General features: G+C 41.3%; 1 protein-coding gene across 2 annotated transcripts in view; it reads right to left on the bottom strand.

Moving 5' to 3' along the window:
• The window catches only part of B4GALNT4 (beta-1,4-N-acetyl-galactosaminyltransferase 4), a 256,577-nt gene that overhangs the window by 86,595 nt on the left and 149,335 nt on the right, over positions 1–20,647 (bottom strand). Inside the window, exon 1 of one of the 2 annotated variants that reach the window (XM_042445220.1) lies at positions 6,941–7,029. The exons of the other annotated variant lie outside the window; for it this stretch is intronic. Within the exon in view, the coding sequence (XP_042301154.1) occupies positions 6,941–6,949 (9 nt within the window). The 5' untranslated portion in view covers positions 6,950–7,029. Of the gene's footprint in view, positions 1–6,940; positions 7,030–20,647 lie in introns of those variants that run through there. 2 annotated transcript variants of the gene reach the window in all.

Here is a 20,647-nt window from a genome sequence, read left to right as displayed (position 1 = left end):
AAACACAAGAAGAAACAACAAATAAAATGCTAAGTGGGACAAACATCATAAAAACCCAAGGTGAAATAACAATGCAGAAAATATTAACTCCCTTTCTATTATTAGCTTTTGCCAGAGAAACATGATTTTCACTTGACAGGGTCAATTATGTACTGCACTACATTGCTGGGCGTTTGCTGAAGTCACCTCTACACCCAATATATAATGCATTGTATTATGTATAATTGCCAAGAAGAACACCACCCCCATCAAAGTAGAACATGACAACTAATTAAAACTATCCAAGCTCAGTGTATTCTGGCAAGAAGGTCAGTGGGAGCTTACATCCAGGCAAAAAGGAGAATGCCATTACCAAATGTTTATATTATCAGAAAAGTATTAATACCACCACCACAGATTCTGCTGTACCAAGGAATTTCTTTGCCAAGTATGAGATAGGATGATAAATAAAAACACTGTACAACAAATTGGAGATTATACAGGTCAATGTAATAATGTGTGTTTGAAACATCTTCCCTCCCCTACTATGACATAAGATACTACAATATTACTCTATATGACAATGTAATGGTGTACATCAGGGTAGGCAACCTACGGCCTGCGGGCCGGATCTGGCCTGCCAAGGCCTTCCCAGCGGCCCCTGCGCAGTCCTGCCACCGACTGTCCCCGTTTTTCTGCCTCTGGGCGCCATTTTGTTTTTCAAAATGGCGGCCGAAGTCTCGCGTGACCTCAGGATGGCAAAGGTCACGTGAGACTTCATCACCATTTTGAAAAACAAAATGGCGGCGCCCATCTAGGAGGCCCAGTGCAGCCCCTGGAGCACTCCAACAGGGCTTCAGGGGCTGCAGTGGGCCTGCAGCAGGCTCCACCTCACCCTCCACCCTCCTCCTCCTCCTCCTCCTCCTCCTCCCTAAGAGCAGAGAAAGGAGGAGGAGGCAGAAGGAAGGAGTACAGAGCCAGGGAGAAAGGGAGCCGGAGCAGCAGCTGCAGCCACAGCAAGGCGAGAGGTTGGTTCATTGGGGGAGGGGGTTAGCTGGGTGTTCTTTCTGCAAACTTCCCTCTCAGCACCCTGTGGCTTTTCTGGGTTGAAACTGTGTGCATGCTTGCTGCAGTTTATTTTCAATTGCATTTTAGTAATTTCCTTGCTTGTAACTTTATTATTAGTATTATTATTTATTATTTTTACTTGCCCTGGGTGGTGTTTGTGCAAAATTCCCTCTCAATGAGAAAGAGGAGGAGGAGGAGGAGGAGAAAGAGGGGGAGGAGGTGGAAAGGTGAGTCATTTCAGGTCTGCCTTGGGTTTTTTTCATTAATTTTAAAAAATATATAACACTTATTTTTGTTTTTATTTCATTATTTTTATTATTGCTTTTTATTTCATTTCATTATTTTTATTATTTTTGAAGGTGAGACAGTGTGACTTTCCAAAGTGCTGTAACAAAGGTCTGCTGTAACAATGATAGTGGTGATGATGATGATGATGCTTCGGTGGAAGCTCCACCCCTGGCATGTGGCTCCGCCCCCGGAGGGTGGAAGCTCCACCCCCAGCTTCGGCCCCCCAATTGTCTGAGGGACAGCAACCTGGCCCCTGACTCAAAAAGGTTGCCTACCCCTGGTGTACATTAAAGGTAATACAGTGCAGCCTTGCCTTACGCAGGGATCCATTCTGGACCCCCCCCCCTGCGTAAGGCAAATACTGCGTAAACTCGAGCCCCCCATTCACTTGAATGGGGCTTGTGTTTCTGGCGGCGCAGTGCGCCATTCCCTGTATTGCAGCGTGGCTTCCGCATAAAGTGGAAGCCACGTATGGTGTGCTCGTCCGTGTATGGAGCGGGTGCACAGTATTTATATTAGATAAGCCTGCAGATGCACACAAATACTGTATGTAGTTCACAAGGGCTATGTTTCAGGGAACAGCGGGTGAGGTAGGAGTCTTATGGCTCAACAGCTCACTTTTGAAGAAAGGGTGGTGTGATGGAACCCTGTCCATGTTGGCTCTGCAGTTCCACCCCACATACTCACTTTACTCCTTTACCCTTAAGCCTCCCTAAATCTGGTACTCAGGTCTCAATGAGACCATTACACTGAACAAATGGCTGTGTTGGTCATTTGAGTCAGTGTGATAAAATGTGAGTGATCTTTCTTGCATTAATTTAATTCAGACAGAGTTGTAGAAAATAGACACAAAACATGGTTACACCTTGATTTAAAACATAATGACCTGTCTCCCTGAACCTCTTCCACATTCTCAGCTTCTCAAACCTTATTCTTTTCTCATCAGTTCCTATCTTCCTACTTGCCCTAACTCTATTTATACCTGTTCCCACCTCTGCATCTGACTGGACCTATCTGACTCTTTTTAAAAACCAGCCTCTAGTTTCTTTCCTTTCCTGCCATAGGCTGCCCTCCCAGTATTCCCCAAGCTGTGATTTGTTGTTCTACTCATGCTTGACCTACTCCTCAGTTCACAGGTGGTGTTAACAACCAGTGGGAAGGGAAAGGGTTAAGTACATCCTCCCCACTTAAACTCTTCTACCTGTCCCTTTCAAAAGCAGCTTTTTTCTAGTAAAAGGAAACCACATGACAGTTGTTGGTCCATAGCATAGTCTATGGTCCTTTAAAAAAGGGAAAGAGCTGTTTTGTGTCCAATTTAATCATTACTACAGTGCGCCAACGTCATACACGAGCTTGTCATACGTGGACTCAAAGTCTCGCTGATGGCAAGCCCTGACACTTTTAATGGTGCCTGCGCCCGAAGCGCAAATCCAGCCATAGAAAACAATGGGATTTGAAGTCCCACTTTTTTCCCCTTATGTGGGGGGTGGGTTCAGAACAGATCCCCTGTGTATACAAAGAGTGTACTGTTTTTTGTAAGTTATTATCTCCAAGGTGACTTGTGTCTTTGCTTCATAGGTGTGGGCTTCAAAGGACTTTTAAGATTCAAAATGCTGGAACCAAAGAAAACTAAAGCGGCCATTTATCATTTGCAGCTAAGAACAGATTAATAATTTATAAACTATATTTGTAAATTATAAATTCATATGTTACTTTCTCAGTAACAAGCAAAATAAATGGCTTGAGGGATTTGGTGGAAAAGTGTGAAATGGCCGCATCCCAGGGATGAAACTCTGTGCAAAGGCAGCTTCTGCTACTTGGAGATGCATCCATCCTGCCCAAGCTCATCATCATTTGGACTTTTAGCACAATGGCAGCATTTCTGTATTTGGTTTAGCATTGGGAGGAGTTACTTCTGAGTAAACATGCATACATTTGCATGGCTTGGTTGTGATCCTAAGCTTATTTATCTGGAACTAAATTTCTACTGGAAACTGTTTAATATGCTTCCAAATAAACAGTCTGGATTGATCTTTGAAGCTTTGTCCCTATACTACTGTCACAGTTTGGGAAGCTTTACTAACAAGATGAAATACATCTCAGTCACTGGTAAGCATGTATCAAGATGCAGACATTTTAGAAATTGGTGGCATTCAGTATTACGAAAAGTATGGAATATGAGTTAAATTTAGACCCTTTAACAGTGCTTGGATTCTATTAATGATGAAGGTATAAAATTCTTCTACTGTATTAAGAAATGAACTGATAAGTTGTCAATGACTACCTAATTAGCAACAGTAGAAAAAACTGAACTTTTTATCAGAATATGTACAAATGAGGGCTAGATTTTTTTTAAAAAGTAGGGATTATTAACACTGAAAATTAGGATTTAAATAGAAAACAGAAATCTGATCATTTATGTAAGAATTGTGAACAGCAGTTAATATATTTGCAAACTGATTCTGTGAACTGAGACAACACAAATAAATAGATAATTATATGCTTGTATTAATTGCCTTCAGAGATAGTCATTTTTGCTGTTTTTATGTTAAATGAAATAAAATTAAAGTGAGTAATCAAGGGTAGATAGCTGAAATTACACTGTAGTATTTTTAAAAAATGCTAAATAGGCAGGGGGATTTCTGTTTAATCTTTATTTTATTTTTATTATCTGGTATGAGGATATGGTTACCATAAAAGACAAAGCAAGACGATTATTGGCTAGGATATACATTTGATCTTTTCCAATTAGTCTGGAAAGAAAGGCATTCCAAAGTAATATGTCACAACAGTTTTTCCTAACCTGGTGCCCTTTTGATGGGCTGGACTATACCTCCCATATATCCCAGTGAAAGATGATACTTGCAGAGTGACCCACTCCTTGTTGATCACATGGAGGGGTACTTCATTATGCCCTCAGCAGACGTGACCATGACAGCTAGGCTCTGGAAGGGAATTGCTTGGCTGATGAGGTAGTAGCAGCACCGAGGGAGACAGGCTAGCAGGAGCAGTGCAATGCCAGCCCCACTGACCTATGTGAACAATGATGCAGTGTAGTACCAGATTTTGGCTGGTGTATTTGGTTGCCACCATGGTCGATCTGGGGCCAATCCAGGGCATAATGTGCTGGACTAGTCCTAGATTAAGTGGCCAGTGCCCCTAGAGTTGGTTCTAGAAATCATATATATATATATATATATAGCATGCAAGGTGCGATTTCCAGAACCAGTTGTAGGGGTACTGCGCACTTAATCTGGGACCAGTCCAGTGTGTGTGTGGTGTGTTGGTGTGTGTGGTGTGTTGGGCCGTGCACACACACTTTAAAATGCTCACTTCTGATCTTCAAGGACATAGGGAGTATAATTACAAGGAAGCACACAGGGCTACTGCCAGAGATCTCAGGCTGGCTCAGAACAACAGCAAAAAGAACTTGGCAGAATGTAGCTCATCAAAGAAAACAAACAAAAGCCATGTGAAGCCAGGGTAGAGTGTAAAAAGTACACAATTGGCCTGTGTACACAAAGACCACAGTATCATATAAGAAGGATTCACAAAATGGCTCCCAAATGTAGGTAGAAAGCTTGCAAAAGAAGAGGATGGTACAAGATGGGCAGGTAAGGTTCGCCTCTGACTGAACAGCTTATTTGTAGGCACACTACTATCACACCAGAGGCTTTTGGTAGTGTGGAGGAAGGTAGGAAATGAGTCAGGCCTGCCTGCATCAGGTTGTGCCATCCATTCCTCATTATACAGAGACAAATTACCCAAGCAATTAGCGTACCCAAAGAAGGAAACAAAAGCCTTAGCCTGTGACAAATGACTCCTTGTCAAATTCCTCTTCTGACAGAATTAATTCTCAGCCAGCTGCAACTAGTGAAGAGAAAGGAAGCACAAATTGCTTCTGGAGCTTCAGGATCAGCACACAAGATGACACATGGCCTTCTCACCAATCACTGGCAGCATGCTGAACTGATTAAGCTGCTTTAGGCCACCCTGCCACTCTGCCACCACTAGCTAAATAGCAGGCAGTTTACAACCAGCTTCTAACTAGTCAGTCATAATTCATACCACACAGAAACCCCTCTCTATATAGATAACCTGCTGGTGAACTGAGGTGTGGTGGAGGGATTCTTTCTTATCTCCCACTAATAGGAACAATACATTGTGTGAAGACATAGGAGAGTGCATATTCTTTTGTGAAAAGTACACTTTTCCATTTGTGGAATCCCAGTTTGTGGAAGTCCAATTGTCAGCAATTGTCCCAGCACCATTTTCAAAACACAGACTTTTTTTATTAAGAATTTGGGACCTAACTAATTCATTCCAAAATGTACATGTACATAATTATAAAATGTTTCAGTCTTTCAAAACATCTAACCCAATGAAGAATTGGGGGAAGACAGTTCAGTTGCATTCTGAATGGTCCTAAGGGGAGAGGGGGACTTGTATAGCTCAGGCAGTACTTGGGAGAATGTCAGGTCCAGTGCAGCCCTTGCAACTCGAACTGATACTCTGAAGCTTCTGCTTCATTCATACTCCCTGAATTCAGCCAGCCAGACCCTCTCATTTTTCAGCCAAAAACTCAAGCCAAAAAAAAAAAAAAAAAAGGCAGCTCCAGAACTCTTTGAAATTCTGTTTTGCTCCTCCTCACATTGAAACATTAACTGGCCTCAGAAGGCAACTGAGAGTGACGTGATATAATTTCTAGTTGCCCCAAATGGTAGCCATACAGTGTGGCCCTAGAAGGCAGCTTTATTACCCTGTAATGAAGATATTGTCCACACAGTTGCTTTTATTCCCTGGTCTGGTATGGCCACACTATCACACCTTACTGTACATTATGGAATATTGCTAAAACTATAGCTACAGGTAAGATATATTTTGGGATAGAACTGCAGTCCCAAGAATTTGCTATTTGTTGGTAGCCACTGGAACAAAACTCACACTTTGTGACAGAACAATAATTTCAGGTCATCCTTGCGCATATACAATATGATCTCCGTATCCTGGTACTGGTACCCACTTCCCCCCCACCATGATCCATGGCTTTTTCTCATGCAACATAGCAAGGGAAGGAGGGAGGGAAGTAGTGCCATTGTTCAGCTCTACCTTCCTTCCTTCTCCCAGCATGCCACCCTCCATCCTGCTTTGTGCAACAGTCAGTGGACCAGCAGCATCTGCTTTTGGCTGAGCCTGCTTGTCACTGGCAAAGTGGGGGCAAGGATGGAGGAGATGGAGGGAAAGTGAGGCAAGCCCTGCTGGGAGGGAGGGAGGGAGGGAGGCATCATGTGGTAGGGCTGCCTCACTTCTTGTCCTGTGTGGTTTGGGGTTCCCTACTATTCACAGTTTTGCATATCAGTGCAAAGTCTAGGAATGTATCCCTACCCCTACCCCAGATATGGGGGTTGTACCGTAATAGAAAAGACCTGTTGGGCTGAAAACATGATAGATATTTTAGTCATTGTTTTGTAAAGTGTTGGCAGTTTGACTTGGGTCTCGGAAAAGAAAGAAGCTGCTTGTGTGGTTACAGACAAAAAGGTTTTAAAAAACACATGGATGTTACTGCTTTACAAAGAGCAAGAATAGAGAGCAAAAAGATTCTTACTATAAACATGCATCTCAGTGAGTGCCCACCAAATTTGTACCAACATGTAGCATGAACCTGAGAGAGGCCTTCAGCCTGTTTCCTTCTGATGTCATATCTGAAGAGTGGGGGATAATATTTGCCCTTATGGTTCTCTTTTCTCATCCTGAGGTGGTTTCCTTTTTTTAAAAAATATATTTTTATTAATTATTTCCACCATCATACATTCTTATCTCACATATTGTACTAATATATAATAATAATAAATACTAAATTTTCTTCCTTCCTTCCTTCTTCCTCCTTCTCTTCCCTTGTACTTCCCATATCAAATGCCCTTTATATGTTACTTATCTTATTTCTTCTTGATTCTTGTTGTCATTGTATACATCCTACTATGTCTTACTATATTTTCGTTTTTATTTCTTTTATTTATTCCATTCTCCATACCTAGAATATTTAGGTCCTTATTCTTATATATATCCTTAATAAAGTATTCTATCCAATTTTTTCATCTGTAATAGAATGAATGTACCATGTATTCTCGTTTTATTTTTCCATCCAATAACTCCGATATTTCTGTAACTATTTCCTTCCTCCTGGTTGATTATCTGTTCTTTATTATTATTTTTATTTTATTATAAATTTATCTAATTAATAATAATGATTAAGTCATTTTCCAGGAATTTTTTATAATACATTTTTATCAATACCCCAATTTTTCCCCAGTACCTTACATTAGGGGACCATTCTTCTTCCACTTTGTCTAATCTCCTCTCTTCAATCATAAATGACAATCTGTCCATTTCTCTGATTTCGTTCAGTTTTATTAACCATTCATCGATAGTTAGCTCATCCTTGGATTTCCAATTTTTAGCTATTATTCAGGCTTTCATTCATTGGCAGAATATTGGTAGTCTGTGCTCTTTGTCCCAACCTCAAGATCTCTCTGTACGAGACACATCCCTGCAGTTTATCTGGCAACAAGATGACTCCTATATAGCCTCTGCCTCTCAGCATGGCTCTTAGCAACACACTGCAAGCTTTCCCCAAAATATTGCTCTCTGTCCTCCCTCTTGGTCTCAAGTGTGTGATCAAGCCTCCAGAAGAGAAATCTGCACACCCACAGACGGTGGAGATTATTACAGTACCATCCAGCCAGGACAAGGAACAAAAATCATTTGATGGCAACCGCATCTAATACCATTATTTCTGAGCTGACTTCCATTTAGTTCATATATTCTCCTCAGTAGCAAGGAAGGGGCTGCCTCTTATGCAGATGCCTAAGACACACTGCCTGGGAACTGATATGGAAAAGGATTCTGAGTAGGTGGGGGATAGGGATTAATATGAAAATGCTCTATTTCATTATTGTACCTGGCACAAGGACCAGTGTAGTTCCAATGCAAGAAAATCCTCTGTCCTTAAAGCAGAATTCTAATATCCTTATGTTTTGAAAGAAGTGTGTAATGGCACTGGGGACAAAAAGGCATGGTAACTACAAAAACATTCTTGAAAATTTTTGCAATTTTGGAAGATTTAAGAAGGATGGAGAGGGAAAGTGACCTGATATGGGGAAAAAAGCATGGAAATGGACACCTTGAGGTGCTCCATCAAGCATGGAGACTGTGGGAATACAACCGCCACATCAGACAACAGATGCAGTCATTACTAGGACTCACAAATCCTTAACAGGAACATAAAAGGATGTAACAGTTATCAGTTGAAGTACATTGAGTGTTACTGGGATCCACAAGACTACAGTAATACAAATCTAGGTCTCAATGGCTACCGTATCTTATCAGAAAACAAGCAACAAGTCTGAACTTGTGATTATTGAAATATGTTGCCCCTGCATTTCCCAAGCTCCTGTTGGAGGAAGGGCTGATGAGTATCAGGGCCTGGTACCTTTCTTGTATAAACAAGTGTAATTCCAGTCCAGGCCTCAGAGGAAGAGAAGAACTGCTGGATCTGATCCCCTTCCCCATCACCACTCCCTACTCCTTTTGTGTCGTGTCTTTTTAGATTGTAAGCCTGAGGGCAGGGAATCATCTAATTAAAAATAATAATAATTGTAAGCCACTCTGAGAGCCTTTAGGGTTGAAGGGTGGGGTATAAATACTGTAAATAAATAAATAATAAAATAATAACGCCAACAGTCTGGGCCAGGGCTTTGGCATAGTGTGGGCTGCAGGCAACTCATGGCCCCTGGACCCATGTTTGGGGTCCTTGAAGCCCCACACCACTGCCTACCCCAAATCTAACAGATCTTCCATTATTCAAAAAATGGCTTCTCCATGAACGCTTCGACAACAGGAGAGAAGCGGGATGCCTCAACGAGGTTTTAGAAGCGTGGCAGACGATCACACCTTCACGCTCCAGAAATACTCCAGGAACATTTTGCCCATGATAAGGGTTTGTGTGATAAGGGCCTAAGTTTATCACTGCTATCATTGTAACCTCAAATATTTTTATTGAAACATCACAGCAAAAACGAATATGCCCCTTCTTTCATCTTAATAAACCTTTCACAAGCTCATTTTGGTCCAACATACCTAAGCATAATGATTGCACGGTGTTTTACACATATAAACATTTAGTTGAAGATCTTTGGTCTGTACACAATTGTTTTTATTGTATGCTTTCAAATTGTTCTGACTTATAGTGGCGCTACACATCAATATATCCCCCAAGCAGTTAATAACATCCCATCCCCCAGTTTATTTGTTCTTCAAACAGATTTATTTTATCTCCCCATTCTTCCAGTGATTTACATTGCTCTCCTGCGATCTGCACTTTACTCCCACAATAGACCTGTGTGGTAGGTCAGATCTGAAGTTAGTGACTGACCCAAGGCTATCCAATGAAGTTCACAGGGTGTGAACCTGGGTCTCCCTAGTACTTGAATGCTCCTCCATACAAAAATATTCCTAAATGCAGAGCAGTGGTGAGGAGATTTGGCAAAAGCTCTTTTGCTGATATCTAATAGTGTAATACTTTAACCATGTGCAGCAAAAGGAGGATGATTTTGGTATGCAGTGGTATGCAGTCTGAATCAGTATAGACTCTAAAGTCTGAAGTTGTTGGAACTGGGCTTGTCTTGGCCTGATCTTCTCTCATTATGTGTAGGCTAGCCATGAATACCCAGGTCCCTGCAGGACTCCTAGTTCATGTTGTCCTGTATCAGTTGTTTCACTTTCATTTATTGATAAGTGGAAGGGGATTGTAAGAGTGGGGAGGGGAGGAACATTTGACTATTCGTGATATACTGTATAAGGGTAACTGATCCATCCACCCTAAGAAACCACAATTTCCATTATTCTAAAAGATTTTTATGAACTACAATGATTCTTCCAGATGAAACCAGACATGTGTACTACCAAATGATGCTCTGGAAACAGGAATTTATAACAAAACCAGTTGTGTCCAGACTGCAGTATGTGTGGCATATGGTCATGGAAGATTATTATGACATACAGCAACAGTGTAATTACAACATCATTACAACATATATCATTATCAGTGGTCAAATTCTAGCAAAGAAGAAAGGCTTTGGTATTATACTCTGAAGGGATGCTAATTCCTATGAAGTAAATGACATACCTCTTGTGTACAGTTGATGTGTATATGCTTACTATTTTCCTATATGGATATTCTGCAGAGCAAACTAGTATTGTGCATGTGCATGCATCAAAATACATGCACATATTTGTTACATGTGACAATGCACATGCTTTTCTGATAACTTGTACACCATCAAGTGATATAATACAGTATTATTATATTCTGTGAGGAAATAATAATGCAGTTAAAAACAATTGTGATGTAAAAAAGTGGTATTGAGGATGGTTCAGAAAAGCTAGCAACCCCATCTTTGTCTTTGCAGTTCAGACATAGTTCTTGTGAAGAGAGAATCCTCTCTTTTTTTTAGTTAAAAGAACTCTGTTTTTAATCATTGCAGCAAATCATATGAAATTTCCTCTCTGTTAAGACTGAAATCTACAGGACTAAGCTGGGGAACGTGTGGACCTTCAGATGTTTTTTGATTACAACTCCCACCATCCTTCTCTATTGACTATGGTATTTAGGGCTGATGAATGTTACATCTAACAATATCTGGGGGGAGCATATATTCACCAGCTATAGACAATGGATGTATAAGTGTTACAGCTTTATTTGTAAAGAATACTGCTTATAACCTTAGTCAACAAGGTTCAGGAAAATTTACTAATTTACTTGATGAGATCAGGAAACTTTCTTTATGTATATTATGAGTTTATATGGCATCATTGTTCATATGTAATCCTGTGTTTCCTCAGTGATTTTTCCATCTTCCCCCTGCCATGAAAATGCATTAAGACAATGTTAATAAAAACATCCACAACCAACAACTACCACCACAACAATATTTATAGCAGTTTCTCCAGCTGTGTATGATCTTTTATTTGTTGGATTTTAACAGCAGCAAATATGTCTTGATTGTGGGAGAGTCAATGGATTTCCATGGGGGTTCCAATCCCCTTTATCCCCCATTCCAACTGTTAATAGCTCTTTTGAATGCAACAACAAGAAGAAAAGATCTCCAGCCCCCATCACTGGCTGGAGGAGAAAAGTCCACAGGGAGCTTAGACTACTCTGCCCCCAGTGGCCTCAAAATAATAACTCCATATACAGGTTGAGTATTCTTTATCCAAAATGTGTGGAACCACAAGTGTTTGGGATTTTTTTTTTTTTTTCAGATTTTGAATTTTGGAATACAAGTAGCATGGAGAGCCAGCATGGTATAGTGGTTTGAGTGTGGGACTATGACTCTGTGGAGACCAGGGTTTGATTCCCAACTCGGCCATGAATTCCACTGAGTGACCTTGGGCAAATCACATGCTGTCAGCTTCAGGAGAAGGCAATGGCAAACCTCCTCTGAACGAATTTTGACAAGAAAATCTCATGACAGGTTTGCCTTAGGGTCACCATAAGTCAGAAATGACAGCAAGGCACATAACACACAAAGAACATATACTGTATTTAGGAGGCTTGAGAAATACGAGGCGGGAGAGAAATGCAAGTATTTGCAAAATGGGGGGAGGTGTGGATTCAAGCCAATTACTATGTATGAATTCCTGCCATTTCACAGATCCTTGAATCTTTTCCAGCCACATCTCCCTCAGGCCTTGCTTCTCTTATGTTTCTCTCCAGCCTCGCATCTCTCTCCGGGGCGGGGGGGGGGGGGGGGGGGGAGGGGAGACAGTACAGATCTCCAGGGAGTCCACTAGCCACCTGTTTCTGTTAAGCATTTTGGACTGCAGATTTTTTGATAGGAGATACCCTATACATTTTCCCTGTATAGGAAAATCAGCCTCGCTGAGTTGCACGCATATGTTTGTAAACAACTCACCACTTTTTTCTTCTGTCTATGAAACGAATCTCCCTTCCATTCTCCCTGCCCTTCTCCTATAAATCTTATGTTTTGGTCTAGAAACTGAGAAAACAGCATGAATCTTATCTTTGTAAATGTCCAGAACACCTGCCACCCATCCAACACCATTGTGTATATTGAAATTTAATTCCAGACCATTGCTTTGGGAAACCATTCCTACCTCAAAAGCAGCATACAAATATAATCAATGTAGTGACACTATCTCAGGCTAATAATGGCCATAAGCGCTTACCCGCACCCTGGCAGAGCACACTTATATTCTTGCTTCAAAAATATAAGAAGGTGCTTATATACTTGGACTGACAGCCTATATTCCTTACTTTTACAGAAAATGGTTCTACAAGAGTCCTTTATTTACCCTTTGCAATCTACTGCAGCCTTTTATTAAATATACATGTATTAAGCCTGGTCCACAGAAAACTGTTCCTGCCCTGGTAAATTGAGAAACCTGAGGCTATGAACCTATGCTATGACTCTTCCCTATGAAAACATTAATGGCAGGCTACATGTCAGCACTGGGCTTCCCCATAGTCACCAGCACTAGCATATGCCATACTAAGCAGCTCTATTTTAATTTCCTCCATTTTAATTCCTCCAATGCCTTAGAGTGCCATTATGTGGATATTGTGGTCTGTTGTGGAAAATTAAAATGATGACTCCCAGCCATATTACAAGTCCTGCTGCTGCTGCCACTGTCATCTAGATAAGATGAAGGGGACTCTGTAAATGGAAAAAGGTCCATCCTGCTAACTGGCCCTTGGCCATCTCATGTTACATCAGGGGTACAAAAAAGGAGAAATGCTATTGCAGCTCCCCACTGAGAAAAGGCAGAGTAAGCTGGAGCAACCTAAACAACTGCATACAAGTATATATAGAATAAAGTATGAATTTGCTTAGATTGAGCTGTAGCACGGCAGGACTGACTGTTCCATCTGGAGGTGTGCCATACTGACACCAATTGCATTGCACAGATTCACGTTAACCTTTGAAAACAAACTGGAGAGCAAGAGAACATGCAGTATTTTGTTCACTCTCATCACTTCTTTTCACTATGAAGTTAAAACTGATTTGCTCTGTAACCACTGGGCTCTGAAAGTGGCATACTGACTGTCTCAGTAATAATTGATAGCAGCTAGTAAAGGGTGCTGCTAATCCATCCATTTATAGTTTCCACTACCTGCTTACACAGCAACTGCCTAATTCATGAGGAGTCTATTGTTAAATTTCACCTTGTCATACATCACTGTCCTGAGCTGCATCCTGCTGTCTTGAATGTGCATCCCTAACTCCATGTCAGTAGCTTTAGGCTACTCTTTTTTTAGAGTCTTTATGCTATCGATTTTTCCTTGCCAACATAGTCAGTGCAGCTTATTGTAACCCTGGTAAATCAAAATCATTGATAACCCTATTTTACAAATGAGAAGATAACACAACTGCAGTGCAGAAAATATCTATTACTATTTAATTGTTTTCACTGTTTATTTTTACAAATTGAAAACCATTATTTAAAAAGTCTTCTTGTTCTGTTTAATTTCTTGGCAAACAATTGTTAGATGCTCAAAAGAAGAAGAAGAAAACACCCAACCTTAAAATGGAGTGCTTGCCCAGCTCACGTTTTCTTGACATCTATGGAATAAAGTGCTACCATCAGACAACCATTAGAAAATTTACCAGGGAAATACAACATTGCAATTAATACAGATGCTACTGCAATCCAAAGGTGATGTCTGAAATTCATCCTTAAATCCTGCAATCAATTCTAATAACTCAAAGAGATTGTAAGGTAGATAACTATCTGGTGGCCAATGATAGTGGAATACAATGATGGCTGGTAGATGCCATGTCTGCCAGACATTATACCCACTCCAGATTTTATTCCACATTTTAAAGGTACTATCCAAGGCACTGAACATTATTCCCAAATCAGACTCATAGGTTGGATAGCACCTTTAAAGTTTGTACTAAAACCTGGAACAGATTCACACTGACATGGAAACCACTATCTAATGTTTGGCCTCTGTAGTCTACAGCTTTTTGGGCAAATGGTTCCACAAAGAGCTTGTAATATGCAGGTGTGTGTGTGTGAAATGCTTTCTTGAGTTCCCCGTCTTTAAAAAAAGGATTATATTAATCCGATTCTGGTTTGTATTGCATAATGAAGATTGATTAGTCTGTGGTTCACCTTTATGTAATAAATCAGGAGAGGCAAATATACATTATTTCAGTGTGCTGCCTGTTTGGTATGTTGAAGTAATTCCAAAGCCTCTCTCTGGGAAATAATAAAACTAAACATTGAAAGCTTATTAACAACCCAGATTAGCCTGCATGTCTGTGGGGCTTCTTGTGACAGAAACCATACTGATTCTTCAGGAGGGCTTAAAGACAGGAACTACCTCTAGTTCAGACTCCAGGGTGCTGCCAGCTCTTTCTGCATCAGATGAGAAAGAGGCCCAGCCTTTCCCTTAACAGAAAGAAATGCTGTGAGAAGCTTCTAGGGAGGTCAGAGACATAGGTATTTCACCAATAATATTGCCAGATCTAAAATCTTCCTAAGTCTTAGAACTAGCATGGGCCATACCAGAGGCTTCTCTGAGATGCACATAAAGGTTGCTTGGCAAACAGTCCAAGTACTCTCCAAGTCAGATGCTGGGGAACAGTGCCATGATAATATGGTACAGAAAACCTGTACTGCACTGCGTATAATACTACCCCACCAGATGCAGTATGGCAAGAGAGAGAACAAATCTCTGCAGTCTTGAATTTCCAATTAATTTCATTGGGTTTTCTTAGACAAGGAACAATCAGAGGTGGTTTTGCCAGTTCCCTCCTCTGAAATAAAGCCCACAGCACCTGGTATTCCTTGGTGAGTTCCCATCCAAGTACTAACTAGGGAATATGTGATCTGCTAACTAGGCCCTATGCCAGGTTGGTGGAACTAAAACAGGCTGTCATTTGCTTCATGTTAACTGGCCACACTCAGATGTTTGTGTGATTCATTCATTCATTCATTCATTCTCTCTCTCTCTCTCTCTCTCTCTCTCTCTCTTTCATACACACACATCACACATAATGTGGGTTTATACCAGAGTGAGACATCTTCCATGCATGTACTGTATGTTGTCTAGGGGATCTTGATACCTAAACAGGATGAGATTTGAACTAGCATAAAACTTTCTTTATTCTTATGGCTTACACATTATGTGTTAGGGTTAGCAATCTTTGGCCTTCAAGAGATTTTTGACTTCAGTTCCCAGAAGACCCAGTCAGTATGGACAAAGGACAATGATTCTGGGTAATGAAGTCAAAACATCAGAGAGCCAAATGTTTAGAATCATTGACATATGAGAGACATATCATCGACAAATCCCTCAACACTTCAGACATATGAACAAATTTAAGCATGGTACACATTTGTGTCAAAAGTACATACGATTTCATGCTAAAGACTATGAATAATTGCAAAAATCACAAAATGTCTGAATAAAAAAGCTGGTTCATAGAATCACAGAGTTGGAAGAGACCGCACGGGCCATCCAGTCCAACCCCCTGCCATGCAGGAAATCCAAATCAAAGCATCCCCAGCAGATGGCCATCTAGCCTCTGCTTAAAGACCTCCAAGGAAGGAGACTCCACCACACGCTGAGGGAGTGTGTTCCACTGTCGAACAGCCCTTATTGTCAGGAAGTTCTTCCTAATGTTGAGGCGGAATCTCTTTTCCTGTAGCTTGCATCCATTGTTCCGGGTCCTGTTCTCTGGAGCAGCAGAAAACAAGCTTGCTCCCTCCTCAATATGACATCCTTTCACATATTTAAACAGGGCTATCATATCACCTCTTAACCTTCTCTTCTCCAGGCTAAACATCCCCAGCTCCCTGAGTCGTTCCTCACAGGGCAAGGTTTCCAGACCTTTCACCATTTTAGTCGCCCTCCTTTGGACACGCTCCAGTTTCTCAATGTCCTTTTTGAATTGTGGTGCCCAGAACTGGACACAATATTCCAGGTGAGGCCTGACCAGAGCAGAATACAGTGGCACTATTACTTCTCTTGATCGAGACACTATACTTTTATTGATGCAGCCTAAAATTGCATTGGCCTTTTTAGCTGCCGCATCACACTGTTGACTCATGTTCAACTTGGTTAACTTAATTTATTTTTTAAAAAGAGCTTGAATTAACACAAACCAATGCAAATGAAACTCAGTGAGGCCACAGGTTATGGAGTTCCCACATACTTATATGAGTATTTATTTGTTTTTTACATACTCAGATCTAGTACATGCAGGGTTTGGTGGCAATGTAGCCTGAAGCAACCTCAGCAGGAAGAATTAATATGGCAATAGGAGGGCTTCTACCCATGCCTGTGTCTCTTGTTTATGTCTTAAGGATGCATGATTCTTAGGAGTGCCTTGTCCTTACAGCACAGGTGAATGCCAATAACAGACTTTTGCTAGCAGAACCAACACCCCTTCTAATGCTTTATAACTAAAATTAGTAAAGTGTTTGGTGTTTCATGTTGAACTTATTGAACTCTCAGCAAGAAGCCAGTGATGTGCAAGGTTACAGGTTGGGCCCTTTGCCCTACCTTCTTGTCTCTGACCTCTGCTCTTATGATGACCCCAATTCACTAGTTTGTTGATTGAGCAATAGGCAGACCTAGATAGGTTTCTTTGACACTGCATCAAGGTGGGAACTTGATCCAACTAAAAAGCATGTCATGTGATAAGCAGAAATGTTAAGAGAAGCAGAAATGGCTCTTTTGTTGAAGCCCTGACATTTTGTGAGCAGTGTGCAGAAATAAGGCCTCCAGGGGACAAAGTAGCCCCATTTTTCGATGCAAAAGTTTCTATTGATTTTTATTTCAGAGAGAGATGCTGTACATTAGATGACTTTAGAAATGCTGTGGAGTGGAAGGAACACAATTGTACAGTCCCACAAGCTCTGTGCAAAAGCTGTATAAACTCCTATACTGCCTTTCATCTGACATTGCCAGGATGTTTTACACCACTCATGGACTTATCTACTGATGCCTCTAAACTTAGGGAAGACTTGCTTTCCATGAAACAAATGAACAAGGGGAGGGAGCAAGAAAAAGTAATTTCCTCCTCATGCTTTTATCTGTTCCTTCCTTTAACCTATAGCTCAGGCATATAAGTTAACAGATCCCTTAACAAGAATAGCCATGTTGTGTAGTATTTGCCCAGTCAATGAGTGTGGTCCACTAGAGCAGCAGTTCTTTAGAGTTTGGAAATGTAACTTTTTTGAACCAATGTAGTGTTTTCCAAGCACTTGTTTGCTAAGAGTGGCCTTTACTGAGGTAATGGAGGGCAATGAGGCAGATGCTTTTATAAGTTAGAATGGCTCTTCAATTTCTTTTATAGTCCAGGGCTGGAATGTGTTCCATTAAATTTCAGACAGAGAAACCCAGTGTTGCATTAATGGTACAACAGTGCATTGTGTGAAGTCATTTCAGCCTCATACTGTATATACTCATGTAGGAGTCTAGAAATTTTAATCACAAAATCAATAAAAAATGAGTTATCTTATCCACAGATCAATGTAAGTGCTGTACCTTAATTCTTATATTAAAAGGAACCATCCCCTACTCTGAGTAGAGTGGGAAAAGGCAAGAGTTTAGTCAATCCCAGGAGTACCTAACCCATCTCTACTATCTCCACCACAATGCTGCTTGTGGCCTTTTTGCATACCTGAGCCAGAAAGTGGTGGCAGCTCTTTGGCACTTCTTTTCAAAGGAGTGCCAAGATTGCAGAGGAGGGTTGGTACTTTTAGGTTTTCCTGGGATGGACTAAGCTCTTGCTTTTCACTCCTCTACTCAGAAAAGGGGATACTTCTTTTTGGATAATCAGAAAAGGGGATACTTCTTTTTGGATAAAAGTTAACACTGTACCTTATCTCTTGCCTTTACATCCTTTTTGACATGTGCACATTTTCTTAGCCCTGTCCATGGCTAGTCACTTCCCCCTGTTCCACAGGATACAGCCACAATTTACTTTAGCTCCCTCTTCACTCATCCAGCTTTTAGGCTGAACACAAACAGTTACACCTGCTGGTATTTTTAAGTTCTTTGGCATTGCTTTCCTTTGCTTTATTCTTTACAACCTTTGTTACATGCCTACACTTTACCTTCACCTTACCTTCACCTAATATGACCTGTGGGTCATATTAAAATCCATATTTTTTTCACCAAAATCTGCCCTCGACGTATATACAAGATCAACATATATTAAGTATATATGATTATATAGCTTGGCTGAATTGCAATATATGTCCAACAAGAAAATCTCCAACAGGTACACTTTCTATGTATCTCCTCCTCCTTCCTGCTTCATCCTGTGGGCCTCCCTCCTCTTCCGTGGCCAAGAGGTTGGGCTATGGGGCTTTTTTGCCTGTTATTTTTATTGTTTGAATGGAGGGCTGATGTATTTGTATTTTAATGTTTTATGTATTGTTGTTTTTAAACTTGTTGTAAGCCGCCCTGATCGCAGGAAGGAGCGGGATAGAAATAAAAACTTTATTATTATTATTATTCATAGGATGCCCATGTTACCCATCGGGTACTGCCATGAGAGAAAAGAGGCCATCAAGGGGTGTCTTCAAGACAGTAGGCATGGAAATAGTGCTAGCCTGTGGAAGCCAAAGGGAAGTAGCACCAGTCTGCACTCGCTTCATAAAGTCTTCAAACCACACCACTAAAAATAATAAATTCTTACCCTATATGGCCCATTATGTTATGATTCTTGGGAAAGGTCTTAAAATATGTCTGGAAAACAGGTGACAAACCTACTGTGCAGGTCATACCCTCGATGCGGTCTTTTGTACAGATCAGGAATATCCATGGGCGGAAATGATTTCCACTTCCGCTCTGTCATGGATGGATCATTTCCTGGTCAAGGTTGGACTGAAGGTGACTATCCCCAATTTCCTCAGGGGTGGTGGACCTATTAGAATGGTCCACCCTCGAAGGCTGATGGAACCCTAGAGGGTTTAATGGATGGCAACATCAGCGACTCTGTCGAAACCTTGGTGACTACCTGGAATAAAGATCTTTCCAAGGCTATCGACACAATCGCTCCCAAGCGTCCTTTCTAGCCCTCTTTGAATCGAAATCCTTGGTATACTGAAGATCTTAGAAGGATGAAGCAGGCTGGAGAACGACTAGAGCGTCGCTGGTGGAAGACTCGACGTTTATCTGACAAGAGACGTCATAGGACTTTTCTTAAAGCCTATCAAGTGGCAATAGCTGCAGCGAAGAAGTCTTTCTACTCTGCATCTATTGTGTCTGCGAAGTCCCGTCCAGCACATCTTTTCAAGGTGGTTAAGAAGTTGACTCAAACTCCTTCCACCTTGAATCCTCTTTTTCAATCTATGAGAGCCTGCTGTGATGCCTTTAATGACCATTTTGCAGATAAAATTTCTCAGTAAGGGCCGACTTAGACACCGGCATTAGTACAGAGTCAGCAAGAGAGGTGTCTAGTGACTCCGTTAATGAGGTTATCTTGGATCAGTTTCAGTCTATGAGTACGGATGATGTAGACAAGCTGCTTGGTAAGGTAAAAAAGACCACCTGCCCTCTCGATACCTGTCCATCTTGGCTAGCCATCCAGGGAGGTGAGGCAACCTTGAAGTTGCTACAATCTATAATCAATGCCTCCTTCAGGGAAGGTTGTTTTCCATCAAGTTTGAAATTAGCAGTGGTGAAATCCATTCTAAAGAAACCTTCTCTTGATCCCCTGGACAAAAACAATTATCGGCCAGTATCTCTTCTTCCCTTTTTGGGTAAGGTGATCGAGAGGGCGGTTGCAAACCAACTCCAAGCAGTCTTGGATGACAACGATTATCTCGATCCATTTCAAACTGGCTTCAGGTTGGGATACGGAGTGGAGACTGCCCTGGTCACCTTGGTTGATGATCTCCGTCTGTGCATTGACAGGGGAAGTGTGGTCCTGTTGGTGCTCTTGGCTTGGACATCTCAGCGGCCTTCGATACCATAGACCATGGTATCTTTCTAGAACGCCTGAGAGAGTTGGGAATCGCTGGCTATGCTTTGCAGTGGCTACGTTCCTACCTCTTGGGCAGATTCCAGATGGTGATGCTGGGGGACAGTTGCTCCTCTATGAGAGAGCTGACATCTGGCGTCCTTCAGGGTGCCATTCTGTCCCCCATGCTGTTTAACATTTACATGAAGCCGCTGGGTGAGATCATCCGGAGACATGAGGCGGGGTGTTATCAGTACACTGATGACACTCAAATTTATTTCTCTATGTCTCAGACTGTTTCAGTG

The sequence above is a fragment of the Sceloporus undulatus genome, chromosome 1 (genome assembly GCF_019175285.1).
Source record: "Sceloporus undulatus isolate JIND9_A2432 ecotype Alabama chromosome 1, SceUnd_v1.1, whole genome shotgun sequence".
Taxonomy (NCBI): domain Eukaryota; kingdom Metazoa; phylum Chordata; class Lepidosauria; order Squamata; family Phrynosomatidae; genus Sceloporus; species Sceloporus undulatus.
Note: the sequence above shows the minus strand (reverse complement) of the source record. Positions and strands in the feature narration are given on the sequence as shown.